The sequence below is a fragment of the Bufo bufo genome, chromosome 1, assembly GCF_905171765.1.
Source record: "Bufo bufo chromosome 1, aBufBuf1.1, whole genome shotgun sequence".
NCBI classification, from domain to species: Eukaryota; Metazoa; Chordata; class Amphibia; order Anura; family Bufonidae; genus Bufo; species Bufo bufo.
In genome coordinates, this window is record NC_053389.1 from 498,431,431 (window position 1) to 498,449,831 (window position 18,401).

The following is an 18,401-nucleotide window of genomic DNA, read 5'->3' on the forward strand; positions in this document are numbered from 1 at the left end:
CAGGTAACAAAAATAGAGATAAAAATAAAAAGAAAGATATAGAGATAAAAATATACAGTATATGAGAATAACCCACTGGAGTTGGATAAGTCTAAAATAGAAGAGAAACGGGCCTTCTTGAATGCAAACTTGAAGGTGAAATCTATTTTCCATTCTCCTACACAAAAAGGACCCACCAGATTATAACAAAAAAAGAATAAACAGATTTTAAAATCCCCATTATCACCAAATATAACGAAAAATAATTCTTTTTTAAAAAGATTATAAAATGCCATTGGGACATCCTCAAACAAGATAAAATCATAGGAGATAAAAATACCCCAACATCCTTGTTTTATATTTAAGAAGGCAAAAAATCTGGGAAACCTAATAACCCCTCTATTAAAAGAAATAGTAAAAAGTTGAATAAACAAATAATGTGCAATACTAAATGTGGTTTCTTCCCCTGCAAAACATGCAAGGCCTGTCACCTTGTGAAACGTAATGTACCAATAAAATCAATAGAAAGTGCAAAAAAGCATACAAAATTGAAAGTTACCTTACATGCCATACAAAGGGTGTTATTTATTTAATAAAATGCCCATGTGAAAAAATATATGTGGGCAGAACTAAAAGAACATTGCAGACGAGAATAGGGGAACATATCAAAAACATAAATAAAAATTTGCGGCCCATTTTTGCAGCTTTAGAACAAATAAAACCTGACTAGAGAGGGGGGATTACATCAAATTGATGTCTAGGAACGAAACTAAATGGATTTATAATCTGAATAGCCTCGCACCAATAGGGCTTAACCAAGAGATCAAACTGTTTTTGCTTTTTCATAACCATATACACTGCGTGCAGAATTATTAGGCAAATGAGTATTTTGACCACATCATCCTCTTTATGCATGTTGTCTTACTCCAAGCTGTATAGGCTCGAAAGCCTACTACCAATTAAGCATATTAGGTGATGTGCATCTCTGTAATGAGAAGGGGTGTGGTCTAATGACATCAACACCCTATATTAGGTGTGCATAATTATTAGGCAACTTCATTTCCTTTGGCAAAATGGGTCAAAAGAAGGACTTGACAGGCTCAGAAAAGTCAAAAATAGTGAGATATCTTGCAGAGGGATGCAGCACTCTTAAAATTGCAAAGCTTCTGAAGCGTGATCATCGAACAATCAAGCGTTTCATTCAAAATAGTCAACAGGGTCGCAAGAAGCGTGTGGAAAAACCAAGGCGCAAAATAACTGCCCATGAACTGAGAAAAGTCAAGCGTGCAGCTGCCAAGATGCCACTTGCCACCAGTTTGGCCATATTTCAGAGCTGCAACATCACTGGAGTGCCCAAAAGCACAAGGTGTGCAATACTCAGAGACATGGCCAAGGTAAGAAAGGCTGAAAGACGACCACCACTGAACAAGACACACAAGCTGAAACGTCAAGACTGGGCCAAGAAATATCTCAAGACTGATTTTTCTAAGGTTTTATGGACTGATGAAATGAGAGTGAGTCTTGATGGGCCAGATGGATGGGCCCGTGGCTGGATTGGTAAAGGGCAGAGAGCTCCAGTCCGACTCAGACGCCAGCAAGGTGGAGGTGGAGTACTGGTATCATCAAAGATGAGCTTGTGGGGCCTTTTCGGGTTGAGGATGGAGTCAAGCTCAACTCCCAGTCCTACTGCCAGTTTCTGGAAGACACCTTCTTCAAGCAGTGGTACAGGAAGAAGTCTGCATCCTTCAAGAAAAACATGATTTTCATGCAGGACAATGCTCCATCACACGCGTCCAAGTACTCCACAGCGTGGCTGACAAGAAAGGGTATAAAAGAAGAAAATCTAATGACATGGCCTCCTTGTTCACCTGATCTGAACCCCATTGAGAACCTGTGGTCCATCATCAAATGTGAGATTTACAAGGAGGGAAAACAGTACACCTCTCTGAACAGTGTCTGGGAGGCTGTGGTTGCTGCTGCACGCAATGTTGATGGTGAACAGATCAAAACACTGACAGAATCCATGGATGGCAGGCTTTTGAGTGTCCTTGCAAAGAAAGGTGGCTATATTGGTCACTGATTTGTTTTTGTTTTGTTTTTGAATGTCAGAAATGTATATTTGTGAATGTTGAGATGTTATATTGGTTTCACTGGTAAAAATAAATAATTGAAATGGGTATATATTTGTTTTTTGTTAAGTTGCCTAATAATTATGCACAGTAATAGTCACCTGCACACACAGATATCCCCCTAAAATAGCTAAAACTAAAAACAAACTAAAAACTACTTCCAAAAATATTCAGCTTTGATATTAATGAGTTTTTTGGGTTCATTGAGAACATGGTTGTTGTTCAATAATAAAATTAATCCTCAAAAATACAACTTGCCTAATAATTCTGCACTCCCTGTATATAATTGTTTTCCCCACAACCATATCCTTATTAAATGCAAAAGTACATCAAACTCGTTCCTACTAAACTTTCCTAATACCCAGATAAGTGATATCAACACACTGGGGGTCTGCAGAAAATTTATAAGGGATGATATAACAGCATTGAAAAAACCACTCATTGTGCTGAATTGATATCCTGCCACCTATACATGAGTGGAGGAACGGTAACCATGGGAACGAACGCCTATTTATTTGTGAACAGAATTAACCACAACTATCCCTGAGGAAGGAAAACGTTAATTCAAAAACGCGTGGGAGGAAATTGTGGTCCAAGCAGGCAACTGTACCCAGTGTGACGTCACACGGAAATCTCGCTCCCTAGGATTACCAGCGTGGTTTCCCTCGCTCGCATGTGTGACCGGCCAGGACCCATGAGGATCACAGATTCTCAGCACAGCAGCGCTACCACCCTTGTGAAGTCCGCAGACTCTTTAACATTAGTGGCAAGTAATTACCCTGTTGTTTTGTCTATGATTGATGATTGAAAATAGTACATCAATAATACTTCATTACTACATAATACTACATAACACTAGAAAGTCAGCGCGGGTCTAGCCAATTATCTTTTGTTGTTTTCACATTGATTAGGGGTTTGGGCAATTAACCACCTCTAGACCGGCAGTGACACACTCTACTGAGTGTTATCTAGTGTAATCTTTCCCTTTTCCTCTAGAACGGCCTTGCGGGCGTCATTGAATCTCTATAGACTTTATAAAACTGTCCAAAGTGTTATAGCGGAATGTAAAAAATACCTTTTTAAAAAATAAATACTGAAAAGTTGCCAGCGCATATGTTTTCATTCCTTTTGACCTCTAAATAAGGTCTAGTTCAACCCATTATCTTCTTAACTCACATAATTAGTTGAATAAGGTAGCCCTGGGTGCAATCAAAGTGTCACATGATCAGTCACATGACCTGAGTGAATAGGTGAATATACTCCTCTTCTGAAAGACCCCTGACTCTCCAACACTACTAAGCAAGCAACATGAAGACTAAGGCCTCTTTCACACGGTCGTTGCGGGTGAGGTGCGGGAAAAGATGCGTGTGCGTTGAGGGAAAATGGCGATTTTTCCCCGCGAGTGCAAAGCGTTTTAATGCGTTTTGCACGCGCATGAGAAAAATCTGCATGTTTGGTACCCAGACTCGAACCTGGACTTCTTCACAGAAGTTTGGGTTTGCGATCGATGTTGTGTAAATTTTATTATTTTCCCATATAACATGGTTAATAAGTAATAAGTAAATTAGAGATGGAGGGGTTAAAAAAATAAATAGAAAATAAATTAAACTCACCTCATCCACTTGTTCGCGCAGCCCGGCTTCTCTTCTTTCTTGTTCTTTGATGACCTGGGAGGAAAAGGACCTTTGGTGTAAATTTTATTATTTTCCCATATAACATGGTTAATAAGTAATAAGTAAATTAGAGATGGAGGGGTTAAAAAAATAAATAGAAAATAAATTAAACTCACCTCATCCACTTGTTCGCGCAGCCCGGCTTCTCTTCTTTCTTGTTCTTTGATGACCTGGGAGGAAAAGGACCTTTGGTGACGTCACTGCGCTCATCACATGGTCCATCACTATGGTGATGGACCATGTGATGAGCGCTGAGTCATCACATGGCCCATTACCATGGTGATTGATCATGTGATGGACCATGTGATGAGCGCAGTGACGTCACCAAAGGTCCTTCTCCTCCCAGGTCATCAAAGAAGAAGAAAGAAGAGAAGTCAGGCTGCGCAAACAAGTGGATGAGGTGAGTTTAATTTTTTATTTTATTTTTTTAACCCCTACATCTCTAAGTTACTTAGCATTCTTAATACAGAATGCTGTTATTTTCTCTTATAACCATGTTATAAGGGAAAATAATAAAGATCAGGGTCCCTATCCTGATCGTCTCCTAGCAACTGTGCGTGAAAATCGCACTGCATCCGCACTTGCTTGCGGATGCATGCGATTTTCACACAGCCCTATTCACTTTTATGGGGCCTGCGTTGTGTGAAAAACAATATAGAGCTTGCTGCGATTTTCAAGCAGCGCACAAGTGTTGTGTGAAAATCACTGCTCATGTGCACAGCCCCATAGAAATGAATGGGTCCGGATTTAGTGCGGGTGCAATGCGTTCACCTCATGCATTGCACCCGCGCGGAAAACTCGCCCGTGTGAAAGAGGCCTAATGCTACTTTCACATCTGAGCTTTCCCTTTCCGCTATTGAAATCCGTCATAGGATCTCAATAACGGGAGAAAACGCTTCAGTTTTGTCCGCATTCATTGTCAATGGGTGGCAAAACTGAACTGAAGGGAACGGAGTGCACCAGAATGCATTCCGTTCCATTTCATTGCGTTCCCATGATGCACAAAAGAAAACTGATCCAGCCCCCATTGACTTACAATGGTTTTAGAAACTGATCCGTCATGGCTATTTTAGAGATAATACAATCGGATCCATTCATAACGGTTGCAGATGGTTGTATTATCATGACGGAAGTATTTTTGCTGATCCATGACGGGTCCAGCAAAAACGCAAATGTGAAAGTAGCCTAAGAAGCTCTCCAAACAGGAGAGAGATTGAGTTGTTCAGAAGTATAAATCAGGGTTCGGTTATAAAAAAAATATCCCAAACTTTGAATGTCCAAAAGAACACAACTAAATCCATTATAACACAATGGAAAGAATATGGCACAACTATAAACCAGACAAGAGAAGGTCACCCACCAAAACTGAGAGACTGGGCAAGGAAGGCACTAATCTGAGATTCAACAGACACCAATGATAAAACTGAAGAAGCTCCAAAGATCCACAGTGGAGACCCACACTGATGTGCTAAGCTAACAGAGACCTACTCCAAGAGACTTGCATCCGTAATTGCAGCAAAAGGTAGCTCCACAAAGTATGGACTTTCAGGGGGTGAATGCTTAGGCATATTACATGTATCTTAGGTAATTTTTGAAAGTAACAAACTAACAGAGTTAACAAAGTAGATGGTTGCCTCACAGGCCAAAGGGAGGCCTGAATAGTACATAAAAATTACACAAATATCAAATACAATCTACATCAGCATATAAAGTGCCATGAAAATAATATGGAGAACCAGCACATGGGTAGCAATTATGTATAGAATAAAGACAATACACAAAAGTACATATAGCAAAAAAAAGTTTAAAATAAAAAAATATGAAACTAATAGCAACTATATGTATAAAGGTAAAGTCCTTTATTGGGCTAGTAAAGTCTCCAAGGGGGTTGAATTCTTTTGCAAGGCACTGCAACTATAGACCTAAATCATTGTATTTAATCCTCACAGGCTACCTTGGCTACACCAGTGGGTTCTCCTTAACCTGTATGTGCTTTTTCCTTGTGGTGGTAAGTTCTGAAATGTCTATATTAGTGCATTTAATTTATGAGCAAAGATTTTTTTTATTTATACAATTTCTTTATGATCAATAGTTTATTTTAATCAGTTATGTTCTGTTTTTTATATTCCAGGTTATTTACAACAAATTTAAAATTCCATGTCCATATCTAATTGTTAATGGAACCATAGTTAGTCCTCAAAATACAACGGCAGATGGAGAGTGTACACCAAAGTATTTCACATTTAATTCCAAGGTAACATCTTAATACTTTAATATTCCTTTAAGGCGCCATTCAGACGTCCGTAGTGCATTGCGGATCCGCAATACACCCGACCGGCACCCCCATAGAAATGCCTATTCTTGTCCGCACTGTGTGCTGTCCGCATCTCTTCCGGCCCCATAGAGAATGAATGGGTCCGCACCCGTTCCGCATAATTGCGAAACGGATGCGGACCAATTCTACAGATGTCTGAATGTAGCCTTTAATGTTCCAAATAGCCTAAAAATGTTAAAAAGTAATAATTTTATTACAGCGCCGACATGTCAGCGCTGTACTGGTGTACAGATTTAATTGGGAGCCACAGCGAGCGCTGCACAGGCAGGAGCACAGATCGCTGCTCCTGCCTGTGCGCTCCTCAACCTTGGCTAAACTCCGACACTTCACATCGGTACCCTCTAACCTATAGCACTTGGCTTCTTCTGTACCAATGTGCTACAGAAAGCCTTGAACTGAGCGGATCGGGCTCAGGCAGGATCCTGCTCTGCTTAGCTAAATCCTGGTATAGCACATCTGTACTTGAGCGGCGCACAGGCAGGAGCAGCGATCTGTGAAATCCGTACACCAGTACAGCGCTGACATGTCAGGGCTGTACTAAAAAAATTATTTTAAGACATGATAGCACCCAGGACTTTTGGTGCCAATTTAGGCAGGGAAACTGTATTACTGATTAATATAGTATATTACAAAAAAACATTTTAGGCTACTTTCACATTAGCGTTTTTTGCAGATCCGTCATGGATCTGCAAAAACGCTTCTGTTACAATAACACAACCGCCTGCATCCGTGATGAATGGATCCAGTTGTATTATGTCTTCTATAGCCATGACGGATCCGTTTTCTATTGTGTCAGAAAAAACGGATCTGTCCCCATTGACTTACATTGTGTGTCAGGACGTATCCATCTTCCTCCGCACCACATGGCGAACAGAAAAAAACGCTGCTTGTAGCGTTTTTCTGTCCACGATGGGGACGCAACCAAACGGAACGGAATGCATTTTGGTGCATTCTGTTTCGTTCAGTTCAGTTTTGTCCCCATTGACAATGAATGGGGACAAAACTGAAGCGTTTTCTTCCGCTATTGAGATCCAATGACAGATCTGAATAGCGGAATTGAAAACGCAGATGTGAAAGTAGCCTTAGGCTATTTAGAACATTTTAAATTTTCATTTTAATCCAGTTTCCGATAATCCAGAATGTCTGATGACTCTTGTTTTTACAGCATAAAACTGCAATGTGGAGTGGAATTTCAAAAGACTAGAAAGACTGAGCTGTAATAATCAATTAAAAACTACTCTGATTTGATATTTTTTTATTAAGACTCAAACAATAATTTTCAATACATATTATATAACATCATAAATAACTTTCCCCATTTTTTTTAGCCCGCCCAAATACCCTCGCCACCCACCACCCTTTTTGCAAAGCATCTCTCCAGAGGAGGAGTTAAAAACTGAAACTGAAAAGGGGCATTATTTCCACATACCCCATATCCTAGTACATTCTTCTTCTTCTCTCATATCTCTTAATCTTGTTCACCAAATTTAACCATACAGCTACATTTGGTGTATTGCTTGAAAACCAGACCCAAGTAATCAAAAGTTTGCCAAAAACATTACTCTTAATAAAAGGGTCTTTATGTCTTTATGGCAATTTACCTTAGAGAGGTCACCCAATATCCAACATTCTATCATAAAGGGGATCACTATTTTCAATTTTTCCTTGATTGAAAATTTCAACAAAAATAAAAAATACTAGTAGATTTTACACAAACATTTTAATTTGGGATTTAGGAAGGATCTTAAACAAAATATTGCCCTTCTGCAGCAATCCATTGTCAATTTACTGCTGCTGTGAGTGGAAACTGTTATCTGTAAACTAATCTTCATCATAATAGTTGGTGTAGAATTGGGGTGACCATATGATAGTGCTATTGTTCTCTTGATAAAGATGCCCACAGAAGGACATTGCTTTAATTTATGTGTGATGCTCTAATTGGGTCAATACAGGGGGCTGTCTCTGGCCACAGTGATGGCCTGACAGAGAGAGTTAAATTTAGCTGTTTGCCATGGTAAACATGCAAGAAAAGGGTAAGTTAAAGGAGTTGTCTCATCTCACTATTACTAAGGCAAAGTTAGACTAAACCCTGACCACCAAGCTATGCTGATGAGTTAACTTGCTGTGCTACACTTTTTCCCAAACTCCCATCTGCTGCAATGGGAGCTAATGAAACTGAGCAGAGCCACCCCGCTGTGCTGTTTCCCGGCCAGCTGTTCATCAGGTTTTAGTCTCAACTCACCTTAGTAATAAGGAGCCAGGACAGGAAGTAGACTTGGAATGACTTCAAAAATCATACATTCAGACTCCCCCCCCTTTTTTTTTTTTATAAAAAAAATGACATTGAATATTCACATGTTATTAATATGTACAAATGATTTGGATGACTTTTTGTTATGTAACATTTTGTAAATGCTTTTTTCTTATCTTTAAGTCCTATGAGGAAAAAAACAGACAACTCCATGTACAAAGAATGTTGCTTTTCAAAGAAAAAAGCCACTGACCCCCAAAAACACAACAAAACACTGAAAACCAAAAGCCTATATATGTAAAGTTTTCAGTATTTTACTATACAATTTAAAGGGGGTTTTAGGGATTTCTGTATTGATAGATTATCAGTATCTGATCGGTGGGTGTCTCATAGGCCCCCCTACTGATCAGCTGTTTGAAGAGGCCAGTTGAATGGGACTGAGCTGCAAACAGGCCATGTGACCAATGAATGTGCCATCACTGGCCTAGGAACAACTGCTTGGCGGGAGTTCTGGGAGTCGAACCACCACCGATCCGATATTGATGCTGTATCCTGTGGGTAGGTCATTAATATTCTACTCCCTGAAAACCCCTTAAAAGTTACATATGGCTGCATAAAAAAAACTGTGTGTGACACCAGTCTTATAAGGAATCTCTGGCTCAGCTGTTTTCAGAACTTTCATGGATGTCAGTGTTTTTAAATGTGAAGCCATGTCACCTATATAAGGCTGTAATAGTGGATCAGGTGGGGTCTGATGCCTGCAGGCGGGATGGGGACCCCTATCAAGTATTTATTTTTTTTTCCCTGGGACCACAACATTCATTGGTTTTCTTCACTGTCTTTATTGCAAATGTATATAACATTTGCAATGATTAAAGGCTTTTACTAGCTTTAATGTGACCTAATAGTGTGTCTTTTCTTTTCATCTACAGACTTCTTATGCATTGCCAACACTTGCATTTGCATTCGTGTGTCATCCGTCAGTCCTTCCCATATACAGCGAGCTCAGAGAGTAAGAAAAATATATGTGCATTAACACAGTTGTCAGGTTGAAAATAACGCAGATTCCTATACTCAGATGACCAGACACAGTTTAGTATGTGCAGATTTACTTGTATATTTTTTTAATACTGTTTCATCTTTTTTCAGTAACAGTAATACTGTCCATATACATTAGACAATAGTCAGCCGAATATGCCGATCCTGGTAAGGGTCTTCTAACTCTCCTATGATAGCAGATGTCAGGGGAAAGAAGGATTGAGTGTATTAGATGATCCTCTGCTCCTGCAGGAGACAAGCCATTGCCAGAGGTGTTTGGAAGCGGGTTATTCCCCTATTGAAAAACTGTAACACTTGGCCAAACTAAGCGTGCAAGTTCATGGAGGAACTGGGAGGAACAGCTGTTTGCCAATATAAGTGTATAAGCAGCTTAGAGGCCCTTTTACCAGGGGTGATTATTGTCCACTCTGTTGTTTAATCATTGGCAATAACTGGCCGGTGTAAACATCATTAGTTTGTTGTTGGCTGCCTCTTTCTGTCTTCCCTCAAATCTCTCCGGACCTGCAGAGGACAGCATGCTTAGAGGGGCATGTCACCTTGGCGGTCAGTCTATGACTGCAGCATGACAAGTGACTCTAATCTATTCCAGTGTGGACTGAAGCACTGAGACCACAATGTTAGAATGAAGGAGCCAAAACCCAGCAGTGGGGAACAGGTAAGTATGCTTACCTCCACAGGTCAAGCAAGGTGGGGCAGCGAGAAAGCCTGCAAAACTGGACAACCCCTTTAAACAAGGACTGATCATGATCAAAGATCATCACTCGTTTTGGGCAATTTATCGGCCTGAGTAAAAGGACCCTGACAATGGACATGTACATTAGATAGTTGTTGGCGGACAGCTATCTCTCTTGAACCTTTGATGGAGTCTGGCAGAAGTTTTTCCCTCTCTTCCCAATTATGACTCATGCATGCTCAGCCAAGAGAGATAGCTGTCACACAAATAAGACGTTCAGCCGACTGCTATCTAATAAAATCCAATCCCCGTCGACATCTGCCATCAGGGAAAAATAGTCTGCCATACACATTAGATGAATAAGAAGGGAGAACAGCACACTTATGTTGATGAGTAATGGGTTAATGTCTCCAGGGAAAGTGGTAAGCTTCCCTACATTGATCGGATGATCCACAAATACAGAAGAAAAACGGATGAAGACAGCACATCCTTGTGCAGTTTTTCGGCTTGACAAAGGCTCTATGGCCGAAACATGAATAAGAACTTTGAATAAGAACGTTGTCGTTTGAAACGCGTAGACTGACAAGGGCATCACTGGTTATAAATCATTCTGTACCTGATACATCGCATGACCAAATAAAGGAACCTACAACTTCATCAATTTTGAGTGCCGGATTGCCATCCTTTCAACCTATTATAACAAAGCCTTCATCCTTTATATCCGTGCACCTTGCAAGAAAAGGCGGGTGAGCTGGAATCCAATTACCTAGAGACTATACAAGGACCTGCTGTCTCCATCCGTTTTTCTTCTGTATTTGTGGATCATACACGTTAGATGGTCAGTACATGGGTTTGGTCAACATTTATTTACTGTGTATGACCAACTTTAGTGCAGCTTGATCATTTTATTACTTGGTTGTTGTCACTGTTATACATATCCACAGACAAAACCACAAGGCTTGGTCACCTCATTGCATTTCATGTCGAAAAAAAGACATCTGAAAAACATCTGTCTTTCATGATGTCATTGTCACGTGCTGAATAGGGCTGCTTTCAAATGCTGTAATAAAACACTGTTCCATTATCTTTTTATAACCTCTTTAGCTGAATTCATAAGGGTAATATAACACAGTGAGATGGATGTATTTCACCGTTTTTTTCTCCTAGCAGGAGTGTATTGCTTTTTAGTTAAAGAGGACCTTTCATGGAATTTTTTTTAACAAACACCTTAGTATGTAGTCTGCCTCCAGCAGATGCCTATTTTATTTTTATGTTTTATATATATATATATATATATATATATATTGTAACGGATCGTTTACTTTTAGGGGGTCACACTCACAGATTACTTCACCAGACAAGGGTAGAATGTCCAAACTCGTGTTTTATTCCGGACATTTCAGCAAAACAGGTTATGAAGTCGCAGCTTCAACTTATCACGTGTGACATCCACACAAAATAACAAACCCTTGCCCGGCTAGGCTCTAACTAAACACATAAGCGTAACCCTGACTCACCTAGAGAGCCCTGTTCACACATGGAACACAAATGCGGCTTTCCTCAGCCATTCAGTCCAGCAACCTCCAGGCTGTGACCCTTCAATACCTTTTGGGGGATTGTGGCCCAGTAGTCCTCCTGACTCTGGCCTCGTGATCCTTGTTTCACAGGCGTCACTGCATCCCCCAAAGTTCAGGCTATCGCCTAGCCTCGTGGCCCCTCAGCCCACCCAGCTGAGACCACTCACACAGAGCCTCACCAGGACTCTGCTTCACAAGACACTCCAGAGTGAGACACCCAAGATCCAGTAGCAGGATTAAATAGGATCCCTGGACATGAGCATGCCCTAAGTCCCGGACTGGAGCCTGGGGAGACAACACCTCAATGTTCACATTGCCACAATATATATATATTTTCAGATAGTCCCCTCCTTTGCACTGCTATGCCCACCACTATGTTCTAGCACCAAATATTCTAATTAATAGCATTGGTACAGGAAGGAGAACATGCAGTTCTCTTAAGATGTACCAAATCTCATGAGGACAGCTGGTGTTCTCCCTGGGTGGGAGAAGGAGATGCCCAATGAGGAGAGCTGAGGTCTCCTTCCTGTACCGATGTTACTAATTAGCATATTTGGCTCCAGAACACAGTAGGGGCATAGCGGCATAGGGGACTATCTGAAAAAAAAAAAAAAAAGCAATGGTATCTGCTGGAGGAGGACTACATACTAAGGTATTAGTTTAAAAAAAATTAAAGGTCAACACTATTTTGAAATCTTAATTGTAAAAACATCAAATATCATGCCCTGTACACCAGAGATTTGGTGTAAAAAAGTTATGGCCCATTGTGCAAAATCTTTTGACTTTTTGGGAATTTTTAGCCCAGCTCGCCACTTTTCCAAAAAGTGGGCGGAGTGGGGCATGCAGTGAGTGGTGTAGGGCCAGACATAGCTTACCCAGCACATTTATTATAATCTACATCAGCAAATACCTTGCTGATAGATTTGTTCTGACACATGGACCTGCACAGATGCGCTACAATTATTAAGATGTGTGCACCTCAAAAAAATTGCCGTGTATCTGATGCCATTGGGGGATGGCATGTAAAACCCTGGTCATAATAAATGTTCCCGTAAATCATTTTCTGATGACATATTCCCCTTTAGTAAAATAAATAAACAATAGCCCAGATTTACTAATCCTGTAAATGGAGTGAACTTAGGTTGCACCAGATTTATCACCGTGGATCAGACTGGATGATAAAAGGATGCAGTGATAGACACTTTTATCTAGTTCTATGTCAACTATTGGTTGAGACTGAATTTTTAAATGTAGCATCTTAGACCACACCCCTTTCTATTGAAGCCCCACCCATTTTGGGCAGTCACATAAAAGTGTGCAAACCAAAGTTGCGCCACTTTTTAGACAGATTTTAGGCACAGGCATATTAGAAAATCTAGGCCAGTGATGCCCAACCTGTAGCCCTCCAGCTGTTGTAAAACTACAACTCCCACCATACCCTGTTTTAGGGTGATTGCTTTATGCTGTCCAAGCATGCTAGAAGTTGTAGTTTTGCAACAGCTGGAGGGCCGCCTGGGCATCCCTGATCTAGGCCAATGCGTATAGGGCAGCCGAAAGTTAACTCATGTCCATGTGTATGTGTGAAATATTTCCAATGAATCTCTTTACTTTATACAGTTGCAAGAAAAAGTATGTGAACCCTTTGGAATGATATGGATTTCTGCACAAATTGGTCATAAAATGTGATCTGATCTTCATCTAAGTCACAACAATAGACAATCACAGTCTGCTTAAACTAATAACACACAAATAATTAAATGTTACCATGTTTTTATTGAACACACCATGTAAACATTCACAGTGCCGGTGGAAAAAGTATGTGAACCCTTGGATTTAATAACTGGTTGAACCTCCTTTGGCAGCAATAACTTCAACCAAACGTTTCCTGTAGTTGCAGATCAGACACGCACAAAGGTCAGGAGTAATTCTTGACCATTCCTCTTTACAGAACTGTTTCAGTTCAGCAATATTCTTAGGATGTCTGGTGTGAATCGCTTTTTTGAGGTCATGCCACAGCATCTCAATCGGGTTGAGGTCAGGACTCTGACTGGGCCACTCCAGAAGGCGTATTTTCTTCTGTTTAAGCCATTTTGTTGTTGATTTACTTCTATGCTTTTTGTCGCTGTCCTGTCGCAACACCCATCTTCTGTTGAGCTTCAGCTGGTGGACAGATGGCCTTAAGTTCTCCTGCAAAGTGATAAACTTGGGAATTCATTTTTCCTTCGATGATAGCAATCCGTCCAGGCCCTGACACAGCAAAGCAGCCCCAAACCATGATGCCCCCACCACCATACTTCACAGTTGGGATGAGGTTTTGATGTTGGTGTGCAGTGCCTCTTTTTCTCCACACATAGTGTTGTGTGTTTCTTCCAAACAACTCAACTTTGGTTTCATCTGTCCACAGAATATTTTGCCAGTACTGCTGTGGAACATCCAGGTGCTCTTGTGCAAACTGTAAACGTGCAGCAATGTTTTTTTTGGACAGCAGTGGCTTCCTCTGTGGTATCCTCCCATGAAATCCATTCTTGTTTAGTGTTTTACGCATCGTAGATTCGCTAACAGGGATGTTAGCATATGCCAGAGACTTTTGTAAGTCTTTAGCTGACACTCTTCTTCACCTCATTGAGCAGTCTGCGCTGTGCTCTTGCAGTCATCTTTACAGGACGGCCACTCCTAGGGAGCGTAGCAGCAGTGCTGAACTTTCTCCATTTATAGACAATTTGTCTTACCGTGGACTGATGAACAGCAAGGCTTTTGGAGATACTTTTATAACCCTTTCCAGCTTTATGCATGTCAACAATTCTTAATCGTAGGTCTTCTGAGAGCTCTTTTGTGCGAGGTATCATTCACATCAGGCAATGCTTCTTGTGAAAAGCAAACCCAGAACTGGTGTGTGTTTTTTATAGGGCAGGGAAGCTGTAACCAACACCTCCAATCTCATCTCATTGATTGGACTCCAGTTGGCTGACACCTCACTCCAATTAGCTCTTGAAGATGTCATTAGTCTAGGGGTTCACATACTTTTTCCACCTGCACTGTGAATGTTTACATGGTGTGTTCAATAAAAACATGGTAACATTTAATTATTTGTGTGTTATTAGTTTAAGCAAACTGTGATTGTCTATTGTTGTGACTTAGATGAAGATCAGATCACATTTTATGACCAATTTGTGCAGAAATCCATATCATTCCAAAGGGTTCACATACTTTTTCTTGCAACTGTATGTTGCAAAGAACAGACACTAAATGATGTTATCTTTTTTATTATAGTCGCACCCATGAGAAAATGCAGCGAGTTTCCCAAATTTCATTCTTCTCAATGTTTCTTATGTATCTTCTTACTGCCATATTTGGCTACCTGACTTTTTATGGTGAGTTGCAATTACATTTGCTTTAATTATGTAGATTTCAATTCAAACTCTCCAAGTTATAGATGGAAAACTGTGGGCAGCATCCCATATTTTGTGCTTTCACAATAATAAAAGCCCTGTATAAATATGCCACCGACGACATCTGATCACATCTTTTATTCGGCACTAAAAATCATAGTTTGTCAGCAACACATTGCCCGGTGTAAATAGGGGCTACGCTGCCAACAAAAGTAAACTGTATGAGGACAGACATTTTTATTACTAATCATCTGGCCCCTTTCTCATGATGATTGGCACATGTAAATGCCACTAAAATTGGTTGTCCAAGACCCTGAAAGAAACTTGAAGATGACAGATCATGATGTGTAAAAAGAAAAAATAAACTCACCTGATCTGGTTGTATCGGGTCAGGAGGGAGGAGGACCACACAAAAAATGCCAAGGTGCATGTGATCACCAATAGTGATGGACGAACATCGGCCGGGCGGTTTGAGAACGCGTGTTTGCAATCAAATGTTCGCGAACTGTGCATTCGCAGCGGGCCCCATTGACTTTAATGGCAGGCGAACCTGAAAAACCTTCAGGTCATATTTGCAGCCACTATATACTTACTAAAAGTGCACAAATAGTCCCAAAGCATGGACAGTGACATACCAGAGGGGGTTCATTGGCAAAAATTCCCGCAAAAAATCTGTATTTTAATCAGAGGCCATTTTTATGCATCTTAAAGGGAAACTCTCAAAAATGTGCCCTGCTGGAGCCTAGAAATTTTTTATTTTAGGCCACGGGAGTACAGGCCCAAAAAATTAGGCATTCACCTGACAGGAAAGAACTTGTGATGATGTGTCTGGAGGTACATTAAGCGGTCACTGGATACAAATTTTACTGTAGGCCACTGGAATACAGACCTAAAAAATTAGGCATTCACCTGACAGAAAAGAACAAGTGATTATGTGGCTGGAGGTACATTAGGCGGTCACTGGCTAAACATTTAAAGGGCTTCTGTCACCCCACTAAAGTGATTATTTTTTTTTGGGCTAGTTAAATTAGTTATATTGCGATATATGAAAATATAATGGTGTTACTTACTTTGATCCAGCAGTTTCTTCTAAAAACAAAGTTTTATAATATGTAAATTAGGTCTCTACCAGCAAGTAGGGCGGCTACTTGCTGGTAGCTGCTGCAGAAAACCGCCCCCTCGTCGTGTTGATTGACAGGGCCAGCCGGGATCTCCTCCTCCAGCCAGCCCTGTCGGCATTTCAAAAATCGTGCGCCTGTGTTCATTCGGCGCAGGCGCTCTGAGATGAGGAGGCTCGTCTCCTCAGCACTCCCTCAGTGCGCCTGCGCTGATGACGTCTTCTATTTCGGTGATGTCATCGGCGCAGGCGCACTGAGGGAGTTCTGAGGAGACGAGCCTCCTCATCTCAGAGCGCCTGCGCCGAATGAACACAGGCGCGCGATTTTTGAAATGACGAGGGGGCGGTTTTCTGCAGCAGCTACCAGCAAGTAGCCGCCCTACTTGCTGGTAGAGACCTAATTTACATATTATAAAACTTAGTTTTTGGAAGAAACTGCTGGATCAAAGTAAGTAACACCATTATATTTTCATATATCGCAATATAACTAATTTAACTAGCCCAAAAAAAAAAAATCACTTTAGTGGGGTGACAGAAGCCCTTTAAGCGGTCACTGGATACAAATTTTACTGTAGGCCACTGGAATACAGACCTCAAAAATTAGGCATTTACCTGACAGAAAAGAACTTGTGATTATGTGGCTGGAGGTAAATTAGGAGTTCACTGGCTAAAAATGTTACTGTAGGCCAGTACAGGCCCCAAAAATTAGGCATTTACCTGACAGAAAAGAACTTGTGATTATGTGGCTGGTGGTACATTAGGCGGTCACTGGATCAAAATTTTACTGTAGGCCACTGGAGTACAGGCCCCAAAAATTAGGCATTTACCTGACAGAAAAGAACTTGTGATTATGTGGCTGGAGGTACATTAGGCGGTCACTGGATAAAAATTTTACTGTAGGCCTGTACAGGCCCCAAAAATTCAGCATTCACCTGACAGAAAAGAACTTGTGATTATTTGGCTGGAGGTACATTAGGCGGTCACTGGATTTTTTTTTTTACTGTAGGCCAGTACAGGCCCCAAAAATTAGGCATTCACCTGACAGAAAAGAACTTGTGATGATGTGGCTGGAGGTATATTAGGCGGTCACTGGCTAAAAATTTTACTGTAGGCCAGTACAGGCCCCAAAAATTAGGCATTCAACTGACAGAAAAGAACTTGTGATTATGTGGCTGGAGGTACATTAGGCATTCACTGAATAAAAATGTTACTGTAGGCCAGTACAGGCCCCAAAAATTAGGCATTCACCTGACAGAAAAGAACTTGTGATTATGTGGCTGGAGGTACATTAGGTGGTCACTGGAAAACACGTGGTCATTACAGGTGTTGAATTCCTTAGAGATCCATGCCTCATTTATTTTTAGAAATATGAGGTAGTCCACACTGTCGTGAGCTAGGCGAGTGCGCTTATCGGTCACGATCCCCACTGAACGTCCTTTCAGACATGACACTCGATGAGGGGCAAGCCAAGAGTTCCATGGCAAATTGTGCCAGCTCTGGCCACAGGTCAAGCCTGCACACTCAGTAGTCCAGGGGTTCCTCGCTTCTCAGAGAGTCCACATCGGCCGTTAACCCAATGTAGTCGGACACCTGTCAGTCTAGGCGTTCCCTGAGGCTGGATCCGGAGGGCGGCTGTCGATGGGTTGGCTTCAAGAATTATCTCATATCCAAAGTGACCAACACCTCTTCAAAATGCCCTCTTTTTGCAGGAGCAGTAGGATTGGTACCCGCACCTGTTTCGCTGTGGGTGTAAATTCATCTGCCAGCGCCCGCAACAGCAGAATGCAGCATCTCTCGCAGCAAGGCCTGGAAATGCTGCATTATGACAACCCTCTATGATGCTGGCAACACGTCCGCCTTTTTATGTTTGTACCAAGGGTCTAAGTCCGTTGCCACCCAGTACTGGTCCTTGCCCTTTATGCTTTTTATACGGGGGTCCCTCTTCAAACACTAAAGCATGAAGGCCCCCAATTGGAAGCGGTGGAGCGCCCTGGCTCCTGCTTATCGCCCTGGAGAATGTCGCCCTCGGTCTCCTCCCCCTAGTCACAGACAACACCAGGGATCCCCGAAAAGTTTAAAGTGTTATGACCAGAGGATGTGGATCCTCTGTGTCAGCTAATAGAGGACTGGGAATTAGTCCAATATTGCTGACTGCTGACCCTGTTACCTTGAATGCAGCTACCTGCAGTAGTGTGGACAGAGTCCAACAAAGGCAGAAT

General features: G+C 41.3%; 1 protein-coding gene across 1 annotated transcript in view; it reads left to right on the forward strand.

The window, feature by feature from the left end:
* SLC38A1 (solute carrier family 38 member 1) overlaps window positions 1-18,401 on the forward strand; it is a 136,908-nt gene that overhangs the window by 95,890 nt on the left and 22,617 nt on the right. The window contains exons 9-12 of the mRNA XM_040410588.1: window positions 5,731-5,789; window positions 5,913-6,035; window positions 9,300-9,379; window positions 14,947-15,047. Of these exons, the coding sequence (XP_040266522.1) occupies window positions 5,731-5,789; window positions 5,913-6,035; window positions 9,300-9,379; window positions 14,947-15,047 (363 nt within the window). The remainder of the gene's footprint in view (window positions 1-5,730; window positions 5,790-5,912; window positions 6,036-9,299; window positions 9,380-14,946; window positions 15,048-18,401) is intronic.